Raw genomic sequence first — 18,216 nt, 5'->3', positions numbered from 1 at the left:
TATTCAGAGTCTCAGCCGTGAGAACGGCTAAGTGGTGTGCAGTGTAATCGCCACTACACTCATTCGTTCCCGCTCTGTCATGAGCGATTCTCTAGATGCGGTAGGATTAGTTTATGTTATATTTTCATTATGCTAATCTCTCCCTCTATGTAATCTTTCTCTACTATCAGAGTCGGTATAGTCCCGACGTACGTTTCACTGAACTAAGTCAGCTTCTTCCGGAAGAAGCTGACTTAGTTCAGTGAAACGTACGTCGGGACGATTAGCATAATGAAAATATAACATAAACTAATCCTACCGCATCTAGAATCCTGGGCTGCTAATCATTTAAAGACCCGAGTGGCCACACTGGGAGAGAATATATATATAACAATATACTCAGTGACCAGTCAGCTGTTCACTGAGACAGAGCACGATTCCTTGCGGTGTGCATACGCAGGGTTTATAATAAATCCAATACAGACCCTTGCAGCACCACCTCTTCTATTTCCACTGAAGGAGAAAAGCTTCCAATAGCTTCCTTATCAGTGGAATTTGAAAACCAAGAAATACATAATATAATAAAATAAGGTTGAAAGACTTTATTAATAATAAAAATATTATAAATTGTGGCAATAAAAGGGGACATTGCACAGGACAAATCTTTTCCCTACTACATTAGTCGGTATCAATAAAACCATTGAAGGCGACATTAAACCCACCGTGCTCTACTTTTCCCTCTTTACCCATACCTACACTTTTTATTATTCAATAGGTGGTGTACACCAGAGCACGGAGGGAAAATAAAAAATAAAAAATAAAAATATCAACAAAATTGGAGGCTCTTCTTCAACAATTCCTTGGCATGTTATTCACCCCCTAGTTGGTAGTTTCTGCTACCTCCCATTTCAAATTTCAATTAAAAAAACAAACCATTTTGTTCTATTAGTTTAAGCACATCAGCTATGTTCTTTAGAAAGCGTTGTCAGATTACGATTAATAGATTGGTTCATTACCGTCTAGCCTGTATATTATTAGTTGCACAACTGGTTAAAGGGGTTTTCCCACGAGGGACATTGCTGACATATCCTCTTTGTGTTCCGGCTGATTTCTGACCATGAAGAAGAAAATAGCGTAGCTCTCTGAGCTACGCTGTTTCCTTAAGCCCCAAAGAACTGAATTGTAGTTACGGGAACCGCGTAGCTCGCGTGTTACGCTTTTTCTGTAACTGCCATTCCCTACTATGGGAGTTACAGAAACAGCGTAGCTCAACGAGTTGTGCTGTCTCCGTAACTCCCAACCATGAAATCAGGGAGTCTGCGTGTGTACAAAAAGCTAGAACGGGGTTTAGGGGGCCCTGTCCTAGAGATGGATGTGGGACCCGCATCTATCTTACATTTATGACACATCCTGTGGATATGTCATAAATGTGCCTGTGGGAAAACCCCTTTAATTGAATACATTTTATACGAAAAGAACCATAGATTTTTGTATTGGCACCTATCTTTATTAACTACATAATTGTTTTATTGTTTCTAGAACCTATTTATCCAAAGGTAGAGCAAGGAGGTTCTACAAGACGAAGTTGGGAGCTTCAGAATCTAATCAGTCAGACTCGAGGTAAACGAAGGGGGCAGTATACATTACAATTAGTAGGCATGACTGGTTATTTAAAGAGGCTCTGTCACCAGATTCTCAAATCCCTATCTCCTATTGCATGTGATCGGCGCTGCAATGTAGATAACAGTAACGTTGTTTTTTTTTAAAAAACTTTCATTTTTGGCCAAGTTATGAGCTATTTTATATATATATATGCAAATGAGCTTTGAAAAGGACAACTGGGCGTGTTTTTATTCGTATGTCCAACTGGGCGTGTATTGTGTTTTTAACTGGGCGTGTTTACTTGTTTTACTAACTGGGCGTTGTGAAGAGAAGTGTATGATGCTGACGAATCAGTGACCAATCAGAATCATGCACTCCTCTCCATTCATTTACACAGCACATAGTGTTCTTACTAGAACGATGTGCAGCCACATACACAAGTGTCTTGATAATGAATACACATGACATCCGGCCTGGATGTCATGTGTATTCAGCATTCTGACGCTTCTGAATTCTGAATTCGCAAGATCACTATGTGCTGAGTACATGAATGCAGAGAAGTGTATGACGCCGATTGGTCAGCGTCATACACTTCTCTTTACAACGCCCAATTGGCCAAAAGCTAAAAAACGCCCAGTTGGGCATTAAGAAAGTCATTAGCATAAATCTAAAATAGGTCATAACTTGGTCAAAATTTATAGTTTTTCTAATTAAAACAACACTGCTGTAATCTACATTACAGCGCCGAGCACATTATGTACAATATAGGGCACTTATAATGTGGTGACAGAACCTCTTCAAGTAAATTGTAGCAGGAGAAAAATCTGGGCCATTGGCAGGCGCAGTTTGTAAAATCAGTACTAAAATGTTCTATAATACTCCTATAAGGCCTATTGTTTTTTTTTTTCGAGGAGTTTCATCATTAAGGAAATTTAAATTAATGAGTATTTTCTAGCTATGTTTATAATTTAGTGAAAGATATCAACTGAGAATAATCCCCATAGACTTTTGGTAATGCATTAATTTTTCTTTACTTTAAAGACATCGCAGCCAGGCACCGACCTATGGGTGCCATTCAGAAATCGGTCATGGTATTCGAGGAGCAAAGATATAGAGAAATGAGAAGGAAAAACATAATAGGACAAGTCTGTGATACTCCAAAATCCTATGATAACTTTATGCATGTTGGGCTTAGAAAAGTGACATTCAAATGGCAGAGGGGAAACAAAATTGGTAAGTTAGTATTTACATTTTTGTTGGAATTTTTAAACCATTGAAGGACTTTGTGAGTTCTTAGGATTTTGCACTTAAGAACACTACCCGTAGCATTAAATTGAGTATTGTGTGGAGATTAGCATACTGTGTATATATAACTGCTTGTACTAACTACCGATGCCTTTCTATCTTTGCATAGGGGAAGGTCAGTATGGGAAGGTATACACATGCATTAGTGTTGATACTGGAGAGCTCATGGCTATGAAAGAGGTAAGTTGGATGGTGTATTAGGGTATTGTTATAAGGCTCCCTTGTCACTTTTATTTTTCCTGTAATTCACTGTGTTAAAAAATACAACCTTGATGTGTGGTGGTAAAAGTCTTGAATATTCCTAAACGTACCAGAATATTTTTTTTGAAAAAAGCATAATGCAGACCGCTACCTCCAAAAAATAAATGAACTGTATATTGATATGTTTTGTTGCGATTTTATGTCTAGTTTGATATTTAAAACCAATTTGCTGTACTGCTGTTCCTTTTTTCTCTGCACAGCTCTCTCTCTTTTTTAGAAGTCACTTAAATGTAAGATCTGGAATATTGTTACCGCTATTGCAAATTGCTTTTATGTGTTACTGCACTTGTATTTTCTAGAGTGATAGCTCATTAAACACCTCTTTTGTAGAATTTTTTTTTAACTCTATGCCTGTTATGCTCCTTCAGCTGGAACTGACAGTTTTTGTAACATAGACATAGCAGTATTGTGAAAGGTCTGCAGTTCAACATTAACAATAAAAGAACAGCAGCAAAATGCTTCTTGTAGGGAGGAATGCATTTACAACCACCAATCTGCACTGTAAAAGCTTTCATTATTTAAAGAGGCTCTGTCACCAGATTATCAAATCCCTATCTCCTATTGAATGTACCCTACATGACCCACATTACAGCGGTCACCCAGCTTTTCTAGGGTCCTGAAGAGCAAATCTACTTAGTTACATAGTGATGCTATACATGGCAATTTTTAAATATCGAGTGGCCATTCAGAGTTGTGGAGAGCCCTCGTGGGAGCTGAGATGGCAGCCATATTTGTTGTACCTGCATTCTCTTATTGAAGCCACTCAGAGTAGTAGAGAGCGCTTTAAATCAGGACGTCAATGCCCCCCTGTAAGTGAAATCCTTAATTTCAGAACGGGGCTGACGGGAAGGTGGCAACATATGTTAAGGGGGTTTTGAAGTTTCCAAAAACATGACTGCTTTCATTCAGAAACCGCGCCTCTCCTGTGCATGGGTGGTGTCTGATATTGCAGCTTAGTCACACTGAGATTATCACCTGAAATGGACAGGAGCGGCGCTGTGTTTAGTCCTCAATCGACTCGCATGATCTTTGTTTAATAGAATCGGGGTAGAGTGCTGCCTCATGCTCATTACCATATGTAGTGTAGCTCACTTCATTTCAACACCCTCCCCCCCCCCGTATGCTTCAAGATGTCATTCAGAACCATAGACTCCCTATTAGTCGGACATATACTCTATAAAGCATTTATAATATATCCTAGATCAGGGGAAAGCAACCTTCGCTACTCCATCAGTTGTAATACTACAACTCCCGACGACAAGGTTGAAGGACCTGTGGGTGACGTCACGCTGTATGTCTGCAGTGAAAGAAACTGGGTGGGAAAGATGAGACGTGTATGATGCTGATTTGTCAGCGTCATACACTTGTATTCACAACGCCCAGTTGGTAAAAACACAATACACGCCCAGTTGGTAAAAACACAATACACGCCCAGTTGTCCATTGAAAAGCTAATTTGCATAAATATAAAATTGCTCATAACTTAACCAAAAATGATCGTTTTAAAAAAAACACAAAAAAAACTTTACTGTTATCTACATTGCAGCGCCGATCACATGCAATAGGAGATAGGGCTTTGATAATCTGGTGACGGCGCCTCTTTAAGGTGTTTAAAGGGGTTCTTTGGAACTTTGACAATAATGGCCAACCTAAGGATAGGCCATCAATAATTGATTGGTGTGGATCTACTCTCCTGGACCCCTGCCAATTTACACAATTTGCCAAAGTGCTATTGTGTCTCCTTTATTGTTTACAATGAAATGATCGGTGAAAGTCCTAAGGGTTAGGTCCACACCAATCAAACATTGATGACCTATCTCAAAGATAGGCTATCAATGTTAAAGTGCCAGAGAACTTCTTCAAGGATGTTAGGACTGTCGTAGAGCAACAGTTTAATGATGTACCTATCCTTTAAAATCAAGGCGTATGAAACAAATGTCATCACACAGTGATAATTTTAGGCATCCGTTCTTGACTTCTATAACCTGATACTTCTCAGTCAATGAAACCCACTGCTTGTTATTTCATTACATTATTGTTGCCTGGATACAAAACAATTCATCCTGACCTACATTCAGAAGCATGAGTCAATCCTGAAAGCAGCGAAAGCCTCTTCTCAAGATAATAACTAATAACATTGTGAAGGCTTTGGATCACCCTCTGACTAGAGTAGCAGGCATCATTTTTTGTGAAGTTTGGCTTCAGAACAAAATTGGCTTTCACTAATGACAACTATTGAAGAAATATTGCATTACATTACTTGCCCTTTCTAATTAAACTTAAAGAGGCTCTGTCACCAGATTATAGGTGCCCTATCTCCTACATAATCTGATTGGCGCTTTAATGTAGATAACAGTGGTTTTTATTTTTAAAAAATATAATTTTTGACCAAGTTATAAACCATTTTAGATTTATGCTAATTAGTTTCTTAATAGGCAACTGGGCGTGTTTTTACTTTTTACCAACTGGGCGTTGTACAGAGGAGTGTGACGCTGACCAATCAGAGACAAATACACTTTTTGTCAGACACTTCTCATTGTTCCAGCCCAGCTTCTTTCACTGCACAATCACGCTGTGTACAATCACGCTGTGTAAAATCACGCTGTGTGTGCAGTGAAAGAAGCTGGGCTGAAACTATGAGAAGAGTATGACACTGATTGGTCAGGAGATAGGGCACTTATAATCTGGTGACAGAGCCTCTTTAAATGAATTTGGCAAAATTAACAGGAAAAATTAAATTTCCAGACACCGATAGAAAATAATTAGCAGAATATTCTTGCAGCGCTATCGTACTTACTCTCATCAAAAGTTTAAAACCATTTGATATCTGGGATCTGTATGGTATTAATAATAAGAAATCAAATTAACATGGAAACCTCAGTAACAGCTTGATTTATTTGCTCAGTGTTTACCATAATCGACAAAGTTCACCTATCCACAGTGTAAGTGATAAATGTCTGATCCCTGGAAACCTCACATCTAGGACCTCCACCAATCGCAAGAATGGGGGTCCCGAACACACGTTCTTTCTCACTACTCGACCGCAATAAGGAGAACATTGAATAGCGTTGTGGTCAAGGGAGCTACCGTCCGATTCAAAGTCTATGGGCATGTAGGAAGTGGCCTAGTACGGCACTCCGCTCGTCAGTGAGGAGATACTGGGTGTTCAGGACTGCCGTTCACACAATCGGTGGGGATCCCATCGAAGGGCCTTTCGTGATAAGTCATTTTTGACGATTCTGGTACAACCCATTTAACTGTAGACTAGCTGAAGTATTCGGTGTATGAATCTCATTGATCACTGATTTGAAAGGTAAAAATACCAGATTAAGAGTGAAAGTGGGTATTTCAAATGAAAAACGTTTAATATACATTTCTCCATTGTAATCTTATTTATTATGTTGATTTATTATTTTATTGTTTTATTCAATTTATTTTTAATTTCCTTCGTTTTTTAAAGATCCGCTTTCAGCCAAATGACCATAAGACAATTAAAGAAACTGCAGATGAGCTAAAAATCTTTGAAGGCATCAAACACCCTAACCTTGTTCGCTACTTTGGTGTGGAGCTTCACAGAGTAAGCATACCATTTAAAAATAACCTGTCAAGCTGTTTGGAGTAGGTTCATATAGTTCCTAATAGAGTAAATGTCATATTTCCACATGTGCTGTATGGAGGAATCAAGGGGCCTTGCAGGAAATATAAATTATTGTAATTCTCAAAAGTGGGGAGCACACAGAACTTTTTTTTCTATAGATTCATAGCTGTGATGCACTAACAATAACATTTTAGACATGAGAGATTATATTTCAATCTAAATGAAATGTGTTTTATTGGGTACCGTAGTTTTTCATTTTTTTAGCTGTTTGTATCTATAAAGTTCAATGGCTGCCTGATTCTTACACAAGTGTCCTATACAACAGCTGTCCCCAACCTTTTTTGAACCAAAGACCGGTTTCATGCCAGACCATTTTTCCACGGGGGGGGGGGGGGCTTCGGGGTTTTCGGTCAGTAAACACGTTGCGTAATACTGCGGATTTTCCGCAACGGAGTTCGTTGCGGAAAATCCGCAGTATAATGCAGTAGCAGCAAAGTGGATGATAAAGGGCAAATCTTATCCACGCACTGGAAAAACCGCTCCGAAATTGACTTGCAGTGCAGAGATTTATTCCGCAGCATGTCAATTATATTTGCTTTTAAGATGCTTTATTTGTTGTGGGTTTTCCCCATCAAATTCAATTCGAGGTAATACGCACAACAAATAGCAGTTGTTGTGTTTATTGCGGCAGAATCGCAGCGACGGCGATGCAACTCAGAATAAAAATCTTATACTTACTCGGAGGCCGGCTTGGATGACGCTTCATCCCATGTGACTGCCGCTGCAGCCAATCACAGGCTGCAGCGGTCTCCTGGGATAAAACATCATGAATGCACAGCAGTTTTCCGCAGCGGACATTTCGCCCAGAATTCCCTGTGGATACCAGATGCCGCGGCCCGGTACCAAATGATCCATGGCCCGGTATTGGTCTGCGGCCCGGTGGTTAGGGATCACTGCTATACAAGTTATTTTAATATCTGTCAATTCTGTCCTGTACAGGTGCTGGGATCGTTACAGTATGGGTATCAGGGCTGTGTCTTCTAACTATCCCAGCACCTCCACTGGAAGTAAACAATGAATGTTCCTACTAAATTACAAGAATCCGATATTTTGAAAACCGTGAGGAATTGATACAGAAAATATTTTGAAAATCGTATAAAAAAATTTTTTAATACAAAAAAATAACCTTAAATTGCTGAAACCGGACAACCCCTTTAATTTGCTTACATATAACAATCCCTTTCTTAACATCAATCCAGGAAGAAATGTACATTTTCATGGAATATTGTGATGAAGGTACTTTGGAGGAGGTATCTAGACTTGGTCTTCAGGAGCATGTCATACGGCTTTATAGCAAGCAGATCACCATTGCAATAAATGTACTTCATGAACATGGCATTGTTCATCGGGATATTAAAGGTAAAGAAAACGGAGAAAAATTTGTACAACATGGTCGTGTGGCTTACATCATTGGTAGTTATTATTATTATTATAGTCTACGGGGGTCTCTGTTTGTGTGAAAATGCTGACTCATCCTTCCCTCTGTTCCAATGAAGAAGTTCTGTAATAAGATGGAAATAATCAAACCTGCTGTGTTTTTGTTCCACTTTAAAAAAAAAATGTCCAGACTTACATATTTAAATCAGACATTGTATAAATGTGAGGAATCCAACCCATCATGTATTGCTTTTGTCACGTTTTGGGACAAATCCATAAAAAAAATACAAAGATCTGCATCTATTTTGAAATGGTGTGTACCTTGTATAACAGGGTCTCTTCTCTCCTGTGTGAACAAAAATGTACTTTTCTGACAGTAGATCTTAAAAACCTTCTGTATTATTACTCTGAATTTTCCCAACACGTGATAGAACAGGTTCCTAGTTAATATAAGAACGAAGTGATGCATACATATCTTTTCTCAAACAACTCACTCCAGTGGTATCTATGTTTGTTCCATCTGCCATAGGAGCAAATATTTTCCTCACATCTTCCGGCCTAATAAAATTGGGAGACTTTGGATGCTCCGTGAAACTGAAGAATAATGCTCAGACAATGCCTGGGGAGGTAAACAGCACACTGGGGACAGCAGGTAAGAGCCGCTCTAATTTCTTTTATTTTTTTTATGAAAAGCTGTATCTTGTAGGGCCCATTCAGTGAGAATCATGAATTCTAAATTCGCTCCACCACTAAGGGCTCATTCAGACGAGCGTAATACTCAGTGGCGGATTAAGTAGATGATGGGCCCTGGGCTGTTACCCAAACTTGGGCCCCCTTTGCGTAACGCCGCCCTGCCGCGCCATAACTATTTTTAACACTACTTTTTTGGTCAAGCATTAACAAATGGGTGTTATGATTCCCCTTGTCACAGGGCTGTGTCCCTACATACTGACTGTATAACACTGTGCAGGGACACATCCTCCTTACAAGGGGAATTGTCTATCTGTCCTGGACTGCAGAAAAACTTTGTGAAATACAAGGATTTCCTATAATTAAAATGTCAGGAGAGGTGACAGATTCTCTATAAATCTAGTGACTCACATGTGACGACGTCTCAGATTCTAGTATTTTTTTTCCTCTTTTCTTCTCCATCCGGTCCAGAGCACATGACGACTTCTCCCGGCCATGACTGATTTCTGCAGAATTTGCCACTCAGATGTCTTAGACTCCTCACTTTTCCAACATTTCCACACACAGCCCCTGTAGATATTACACACCCCTGTACATAGTGCCACACACAGCCCCCTGTACATAGTGCCACACACAGCCCCTGTAGATATTACACACCTCACATAGATAGCGCCACGCACAGCCCCCTGTACATAGTGCCACACACAGCCCCCTGTACATAGTGCCACACACAGCCCCCTGTACATAGTGCCACACACAGCCCCTGTAGATATTACACACCTCACATAGATAGCGCCACACACAGCCCCCTGTACATAGTGCCACACACAGCCCCTGTAGATATTACACACCTCACATAGATAGCGCCACGCACAGCCCCCTGTACATAGTGCCACACACAGCCCCCTGTACATAGTGCCACACACAGCCCCCTGTACATAGTGCCACACACAGCCCCTGTAGATATTACACACCTCACATAGATAGCGCCACACACAGCCCCCTGTACATAGTGCCACACACAGCCCCTGTAGATATTACACACCTCACATAGATAGCGCCACACACAGCCCCCTGTACATAGCGCCACACACAGCCCCCTGTACATAGCGCCACACACAGCCCCCTGTACATAGTGCCACACACAGCCCCTGTAGATATTACACACCTCACATAGATAGCGCCACACACAGCCCCCTGTACATAGTAACACACACAGCCCCCTGTAGATATAGAGTGTTACACACAGCCCCCTATAGATACAAATTAATATCCCCCCAAACGGAAATCTTTAGCAAAGTTTCCATCACCAATGAGATCAATGGTGATGCAAACGGAAGCTAAGGTTTCCATTTGCCCTTCCGTTGAGGGGTTAACCAGATGGAACCCCTCAACGGAAGGGCAGCGGTGATGTGAACAGGGCCTTGGATACAGGGCCCTAGATACAGGGCCCATGTGCATGTGTGATACTGTTTGTTGGACCCTGTATCTAATCCTAATGTAATCTCTGCACTTCGTTACTGTTTCTGTGGTAGTTACAGCAGAGAAAGCGTAATCTCGCGAGATTACGCTGTAGATGACAGGTTACAACGAGATTACGCTTCCTCTGCTGTAACTACCACAGAAACAGTAACGAAGTGCAGAGATTGTGAATGGACAGCCTGTGGAATGTCTATTCACTGTCTAAACACTTCAGTATTGTTAATGTGTTCGTATAAGACCGCACATAGCGATCTAAAAGGATCCCTATGCGCTGACTAAATGAATGGAGAGGAGTGCATGACGCTGATTGGTCAGCGTCATACACTCCTCTGTACAACGCCCACTTGGTCTAAAGTAAAAACACGCCCACTTGGGCATTAAGCAACTCATTAGCATAAATCTAAAATCGCTAATAAAGTGGTGAAAATAGATCGTTTTTTTTTAAATAAAAAGCATTACTGTCACCTACATTATAGCGCCAATCTCCTTATGTAGAAGATAGGGCACTTATAATGTGGTGACAGAGCCTCTTTAAGGCAGCGGCTTCCCATTGTATGGGACCTGCAAGAGAGGGCGCTGCAGGAAGAAGAGCACAAAGAGATGTCTAATGTAAACAGGAGATCGAGACACTGTATATATTACAGTCTCTTTCATGCATGATTATGGGCACTGCCGTCCGCGTACAGTCACCTGCATTTGCGGGCTGTGCTCCCATTAGAAGTATGATAGCACGCTCCGTAAAATGTAAAAAAAATAGGACATGTCCTTTTTACGGATGATTTCTACAGCGCGGACAACTTCCCATAAATTCACGGGAGGGTGTTCGTGCGCCATAGAAATGAATGGGACCTTATTTTGATCCTCCATTATGGTCCGTAATTGTGAACCAAAATTACAGTCGTGTGTATGGGGCCTTACTCTGTATATTAGATAGAGGAGAGAGACTAATATACAGAGATGGGTGCCTTTTTTTATTTATTTTTTATTGCCTTCGTAATAGGAGCAATTAAGGAATTGCTTAATATAAAAGGGAATTGCATACACAACAATGCCTTAATATATATTATCAGAATTGCCCTTTTTGCAAGCTATACACACAGCACCTCAGAGTATTCTGATAATCCGTATATATTATGGGCTACCTGTGCATGTAATGGTCTTACGTATGTGAGAAAAAGAATTCTTGGATTTATTTTTAGTTTGCTTAGCAGAAACCATAAAATAAAGACTAAAAATCATCCTTAAGTTTGAAAAAAAAAAACTTAAATTAAATTGCTAATATAGAAGGAATAACTGGAAACAATCTGTGGGTTGCTCACTACATGAGAAAGTTTTAGATTTTATTTTTAGGCCATATCGCCCAGTCCTACTTGGACAGATTGTATCTCTGTCTCTTATATATAGTTGAGGATTTCCATGCTTGTCCTACCTTAATTTAGTTCAAATCCTCAATCAAAAATCACTTTTAAATGCGGCTATATCAAAACGTTTTTATGGAACATTATGGAGCTGGCTTGATTTTTTTCGTAGTAACTGATTATTCAATAAATGCTCCTCTTTCTTGAGTAAATAACATAATAAATTGTGTTAATTCAGCATACATGGCACCAGAGGTTATCACAAGAGCTAAAGGAGAAGGGCATGGCCGTGCTGCTGACATCTGGAGTCTGGGCTGTGTCCTAATTGAAATGGTCACAGGCAAGGTAAGAGAAGCAATAGCAGCAAAATTCTTGGTACCCCTGGCATGCGCAATCTAATATAAACTAGAACAGCAATTTCAATATACACTAGTGTTTTGTAAGAATTTTTGGAGCCTAATAATTCATATGTTAGGATCAGCATTATATAGCAGTATGTCAGTAATATTGCATTGGAAATTTGTGTGTAAATCTCCTTCTAGTCCTGAAATGAAACAGCGGCAAGAATGTGACTCCTATGAAAAGTTATTAAATACTAGTTTCCTAAATACTGTAATCCTTAAAGAGGCTCCAAGCTGAAGTACACAGTTTGCTGGAGCAGACTTTTTTGGACTTGCCAGTTCGTATGCGATCTATATTCATCAGAAGCTTTCAATGAAATGTTAGCTATGTATTTTTGCCATTTAACACCACAAACAACATGCTGAAATAATGCAAGTTTATTGACAACCAACCGGCTGCAGCACCTAAACTCCTAATGTCAAATAGCACATAAAGGCAAAAATAGCAAAGTATCATAATTCTCAAACCTCTGGCAGTGAATAATGTGACTGGTCAGAATGTATACTGCTGCAATGCTACTATAGTTAGAAAGTACTTGTATTCATTTTTTTTCTTCCTATGGAACAGAGACCATGGCATGAATATGAACACAATTTCCAAATTATGTACAAAGTAGGGATGGGACACAAGCCTCCCATTCCAGATCGTTTGAGCCCAGAAGGTAAAGATTTCCTTTCTCACTGTATGGAAAGCGATCCAAAGAAACGATTGACGGCTAGCCAGCTACTGGATCATCCCTTTGTCAAGGTTTGTGAAATGCTACATGCCATGGTGGTGTAGTTAAGTGACTGCAGGTTTCCATGTTTTCCCTACTTAATCCCTTAATGACCAGGCCATTTTGCACGTTAATGACCAAGGATTATTTTTTGTTTTTTCACTGTTGCATTCTAAGAGTCGTAACTTTTTTTTTTATTACTATTGCGTCGACATAGCTATATAAGGCTTGTTTTTTGCGTGACGAGTTGTATTTTTCAATTGCACCATTTTTGGGTGCATATAATATATTGATTAACTTTTTATTTTAGGAAAGAATTGTAAATAAGCAGCTATTCCAGAATTGTTTTTCACGTTCTAAACTAATGGCGTTCACTATTTGGCATAAATAATATGTTACCTTTATTCTATGGGTCGGCACAATTACAGGGATACCAAATACGTAAAGGTTTTATGTTTTCCTACGTTTGCAAAAATAAAAACCCTTTTACAAAAAAAATTACTTGTTTTGGCATCGCCGCGTTCCAAGAGCTGTAGATTTTTCATTTTTCCGTTGATGTAGCCATATGTGGGCTTTTTTGCGGGACAACGTGTAGTATTTTTGGGTACATGGGGCTTATTGATTAACTTTTATTTTATTTTTTTATGGTGGGAATGGGAGAAAAAAAGGAATTTTGCCATTGTTTTTTGCGTTTTTTTGGACGCCGTTCACCCAGCAGTTTAATGTGTTAACTTTATTGTTTGAGTTGTTCCAATCCCGGCCATACCATATATGTGTATGTTATTTTTTTCTTACACTTTGACTAAATCAAACCACTTTTTGGGGAAAAAAAAAAAGTGGTTTTATTTTTACTGTATTCTTTACTTTATTTTTTTCATAAACTTTTATTTACCAGGGGACTTCACCTTGCGATCTGCTGATCGCTTATATAATGCTTTGGTATACTTAGTATACCAAAGCATTATTGCCTGTCAGTGTAAAACTGATAGTCAATCTATTAGGCCATGCCTTAGTGTGCCCTAACAGCAGGCAAACTGAGCAGACAGCCCTGGGGTCCTTTCTAGGTCCCCAGGGCTGACTTCAGAGGGATTTCCCGGTCTTTGATCCCATCACCGGGTCTCCAGTGATGCGATCAAAGAGGGGAGTTGCCTTTGATCATGCCGCAGTTACGGACCACGACGATCAAAGTGTTAAATAGCTGGGGTCCGAATGTTTTCCGACCCCAGCTGTATTTAGCAGGCTGCTCTAAGATCAGGAGCTGTAAGTTACAGCTCCTGCTCAGAGGATGAGCACTCGCAGGTGCGCTCATCAGCCTCTTCTACAGCAACGCAAAAAGACGTCGCTGTAGACTAAGCACCTGCATCGCCTTCCGTCAAAAGATGGTAGCGGTCATTAAGGAGTTAAACACTAACCTATATGCATTCCAAACTTTATGGCTGTTTGGAAGAAGTTATTTTTTTGCCTCCTTAAATTCAGTCACATGAGAACATACAATAGAGAACTAAAATGTCTCGTAATGAAAGGATTAAAATGCACACCTAATAGTATCATAGCTTTTAATATGCTAGGAATAAGTTATTTTGAAGGTTTAAAAACATGATTGAAAAAGTGTCTTATTTGCCTCTTGTGATTTTTAGGTTTGCACAGATGAAGAATGAAACGGTCTAGAAGATATGGCCTAATATATTTCAGCAAGTCATCTCTTAATCACTACTGTATGTAATATTTACATAAAGACAAAGCTGAAGCACCCAGTGCGACGTAGTGTAATACCGTGACTTAAGACTACATCGGTGACGGCCGTCACTTCTCCTGCTGCTGCTCTTGTACATTTTTTTTGGCACATTTTCTTCATGTGACAATGTTTCGCACATGTTTTTTGTTTTTATAAAAGCTGCATGTTTCGGTGAAGTGCCATTACTACTGTACATGGACCATTGTGTTTTAATTTGTTCTCCGGCTTATTTCTCATTTGAATGAGAACTGTAATAAAAATAGTACTGTTTTCGACGTTTCAAGCTCTGACGCAAGTTGTAGTATTACCATGCATTCTGGACCTTGTAAATGTTTCTACTTCCCCTGTTTGTTGAGTGCACTGTGAACCTGTCATTTTATGGCCAGCTTCAGATTTGTTATGCAAGGAAAAAATAACTATGTTGGAAGAACATTTTCTTAATAAATGGTTTATTTTAGGACATCTGAATATTGTTTCCGCTTATTTGGAAATATTTGATGGGAGAGATATAGAGTGAATGAGTTAACCTTAGCCATTATGCACACAACCATAGTTTTGCAGTCAGAACGCGGCGCCCGGGGACTCCGCTCCTAGAGGGAGCTTAGGTGGCACATCTACAGAGGGGAGGATGCTGCCATCCTATACACAGGGGGGGGGTGGCTGCTGCCATCTACGGGGGGGGGGGTGGCTGCTGCCATCTACAGAGGGGGGTTGCTGCTGCCATCTACAGAGGGGGTTGCTGCTGCCATCTACAGAGGGGGTTGCTGCTGCCATCTACAGAGGGGGTTGCTGCTGCCATCTACAGAGGGGAGGATGCTGCCATCTACAGAGGGGAGGATGCTGCCATCTACAGAGGGTTGGCTGGTGCCACCTACAGGGGTGCTGTGGCACTATATGAACACTACCTTCAGGGGACACTGGCACTATCTATAGGCACTATGTGGGCACTAGAGTGGAGACTGGCACCCTTGGTACTAGCTACAGTGGGCAATGTGCCACTATCTACATGGGTATTGCGGCACTATCTACCTGGGTACTGTTGTGTTTTCATGGTGGTTGGGACAAAAAAAAAACAACTAAAATTCATCCATTTTTTTTATTTTATTTAACAACCATGAAAAACGGATGGCAAATGGCAGTTAAAAACTGTCAGACGAACGGAAAATGGATTGAAATTTTGAGACACGATGCAAAACAGCCATGAAAAACTGACCGTTGATCCATTAACGTCCTTTTTTTTCACGTCGTGTGAATATAGCCTTATAGGCCTTTTCACTCTCCCCTCACAGCGATCCAGGGTGACAGAGAGAGAAGACGACTAGTTGTTACAGAGCTGCAACAGTGTGTGTGTGTGTGTGTGTGTGTGTGTGTGTGTGTGTGTGTGTGTATATATATATATATTTATATATATTTATATATATATATATATATATATATATATATATATATATATATATATATATATAAAAACTAAAAAGATCCAGCAGCACCGGTTGAAGGATGTGGGTGCAGGCCCCAGGGAGCAGACCAAGCTCTCAATATCAACAGAAATCCAAAAAATAGGCAGCACACCGTAGAGATCAGTGAAAAAGAGGGTACTTTATTAACCTGAAGTACAACGTTTCAGCTCTATCCACTAGAGCCTTTCTCAAGCCTTGAAAAAGGCTCTAGTGGATAGAGCTGAAACGTTGTACTTAGGGTTAATAAAGTACCCTCTTTTTCACTGATCTCTACGGTGTGCTGCCTATTTTTTGGATTTCTGTTTATATATATATATAACCATTACAAAAAAGTTTTTTTTACTTATTTTATCTGTTTTGTAATAAAAATTTAAAATATGGAATTAATTAAAGTAATATAGAAAATTAAAGCCTCATGAGTCTTGTAAAAATAGTTGTGATATTCAAAGCGGTTGAAAAAATGTGATCGTTTAAAGAAGTGCATATAAGCAATGGAAAATTTGACCTGGACCCGGGCATCAATGACACTTGGTCATGAAGGGGTTAATGAGACAGCATATTATGGCGACATATCCGCCTTACGGCCCTGTTCAGATGGCATGTATTCGTGTTTTATGAGCCGAAATACGTGTTTAACCTCTTAACGCTGAAGGACGGATATATCCCTCCTCTGCAGCTGCTAGTTCGAGCAGGAGGACGGATATATCCGCCCTCTGATTGCGCGGGTACTGACAGGAGCACGGTTGTTATACACAGCCTGGCAACTGGCGGAATCAAAGCGCGCTCCGATTCCGGCAGTTTAACCCATTAAATGCCGCTGTCAATAGCGACAGCGACATCTAAAGTGTTTGACAGGGTAAGGGAGCTCCCTCTGTCACCCCATTGGCGCCCACGCAAATTAATCGCGGGTCGCCGTCGGGTTTCCATGGCAGCCGGAGGCCTAACAAAGTCCCCCAGGTCTGTCTTCAGCAAATGCCCGTTAGGCCATTTTTTTTTTTTTTTTAGTCTCACAAGGGACTTCACCATGCGATCTGCTGATCGCATATATAATGCTTTGGTATACTTAGTATACCAAAGCATTATTGCCTGTCAGTGTAAGGCCGGATTCACACGAGCATGTGCGTTTTGCAAGCGCAAAAAACGCGGCGTTTTGCGCATGCAAAAGGTCCATAAAAGCTCCGTGTGTCAGCAGCATATGATGTGTGGCTGCGTGATTTTCGAGCAGCCGCCATCATTATGACACTCTGTTTTTATGTTTGTAAACAGAAAAGCACGTGATTCATAGTTTGGACTACTGTAGCGCGCGGCACACGGAAGTGCGTTCGTGTGCCGTGCACGATTTTCACGCACCCATTGATTTCAATGGGTGCGTGATGTGTGAAAAACTGGCAAATATAGGACATGTCGTGAGTTTTACGCAGCGGATATACGCTGCGTGAAAATCACGGACAGTCTGAACGGTCCCATTGACTAACATAGGTCCGTGCGACGCGTGTGATTTTCAGCACGGACGTATTATACGTTTGTCTGAATAAGCCCTAAAACTGACAGGCATATACCAAAGCATTATTGCCTGTCAGTGTAAAACTGACAGGCAATCGATTAGGCCATGCCTCCGGCATGGCCTAACAGGCATTTGCTGAAGACAGACCTGGGGGTCTTTGTTAGGCCCCCGGCTGCCATAGAAACCCGACGGAGCCCCGTGATTTCTTTGCTGGGGCGCCGAAGGGGTGATAGAGGGAGCTCCCTCCCTCTGTCAAACAAATTAGATTCCGCTGTCGCTATTGACAGCAGCATTTAATGGGTTAAACTGCCGGAATCGGAGCGCGCTTCGTATAACAGCCGTGCTCCTGCCGCTGATCGCGTGTGTACACTCAGTACCCGCGCGATCACAGGACGGATATATCCGCCGTCGTGCACAGACTAGCAGCTGCAGAGGACGGATATATCCGTCCTCCGGCGCTAAGAGGTTAAGCGCCAAAAAACACGCAAAATGCATACACAATGTTTCAAACCGCACGCTAAAAAAAGCGGCAAAATCGTGTTTTAAAAAAGTGCTTCACAAAAATGCTATCGTATTTGACACTTTTACACATGTCTTTTTTCAGTGCCATGTAAACATCCCCTTTGTCTTCTCTGCTTTATCCCGTTAGTGATCGCCCCATAGTGTTTCTACGTTGGTCACTAACAGGC

At 40.7% G+C, this 18,216-nt stretch overlaps 1 protein-coding gene across 4 annotated transcripts in view; it reads left to right on the top strand.

Moving 5' to 3' along the window:
- MAP3K4 (mitogen-activated protein kinase kinase kinase 4) overlaps window positions 1–15,023 on the top strand; it is a 192,361-nt gene extending 177,338 nt beyond the window's left edge. For all 4 annotated transcript variants that reach the window (XM_075862556.1, XM_075862557.1, XM_075862558.1 and 1 more), the window contains 9 exons: window positions 1,519–1,599; window positions 2,623–2,814; window positions 2,996–3,066; window positions 6,607–6,723; window positions 8,004–8,163; window positions 8,711–8,833; window positions 11,950–12,056; window positions 12,681–12,860; window positions 14,466–15,023. In XM_075862556.1, the coding sequence (XP_075718671.1) occupies window positions 1,519–1,599; window positions 2,623–2,814; window positions 2,996–3,066; window positions 6,607–6,723; window positions 8,004–8,163; window positions 8,711–8,833; window positions 11,950–12,056; window positions 12,681–12,860; window positions 14,466–14,486 (1,052 nt within the window). In that variant the 3' untranslated portion in view covers window positions 14,487–15,023. The remainder of the gene's footprint in view (window positions 1–1,518; window positions 1,600–2,622; window positions 2,815–2,995; window positions 3,067–6,606; window positions 6,724–8,003; window positions 8,164–8,710; window positions 8,834–11,949; window positions 12,057–12,680; window positions 12,861–14,465) is intronic.
- Window positions 15,024–18,216: the final 3,193 nt, after the last annotated feature.

Source organism: Rhinoderma darwinii, chromosome 4, assembly GCF_050947455.1.
Source record: "Rhinoderma darwinii isolate aRhiDar2 chromosome 4, aRhiDar2.hap1, whole genome shotgun sequence".
Classification (NCBI taxonomy): Eukaryota; Metazoa; Chordata; class Amphibia; order Anura; family Rhinodermatidae; genus Rhinoderma; species Rhinoderma darwinii.
Note: the sequence above shows the minus strand (reverse complement) of the source record. Positions and strands in the feature narration are given on the sequence as shown.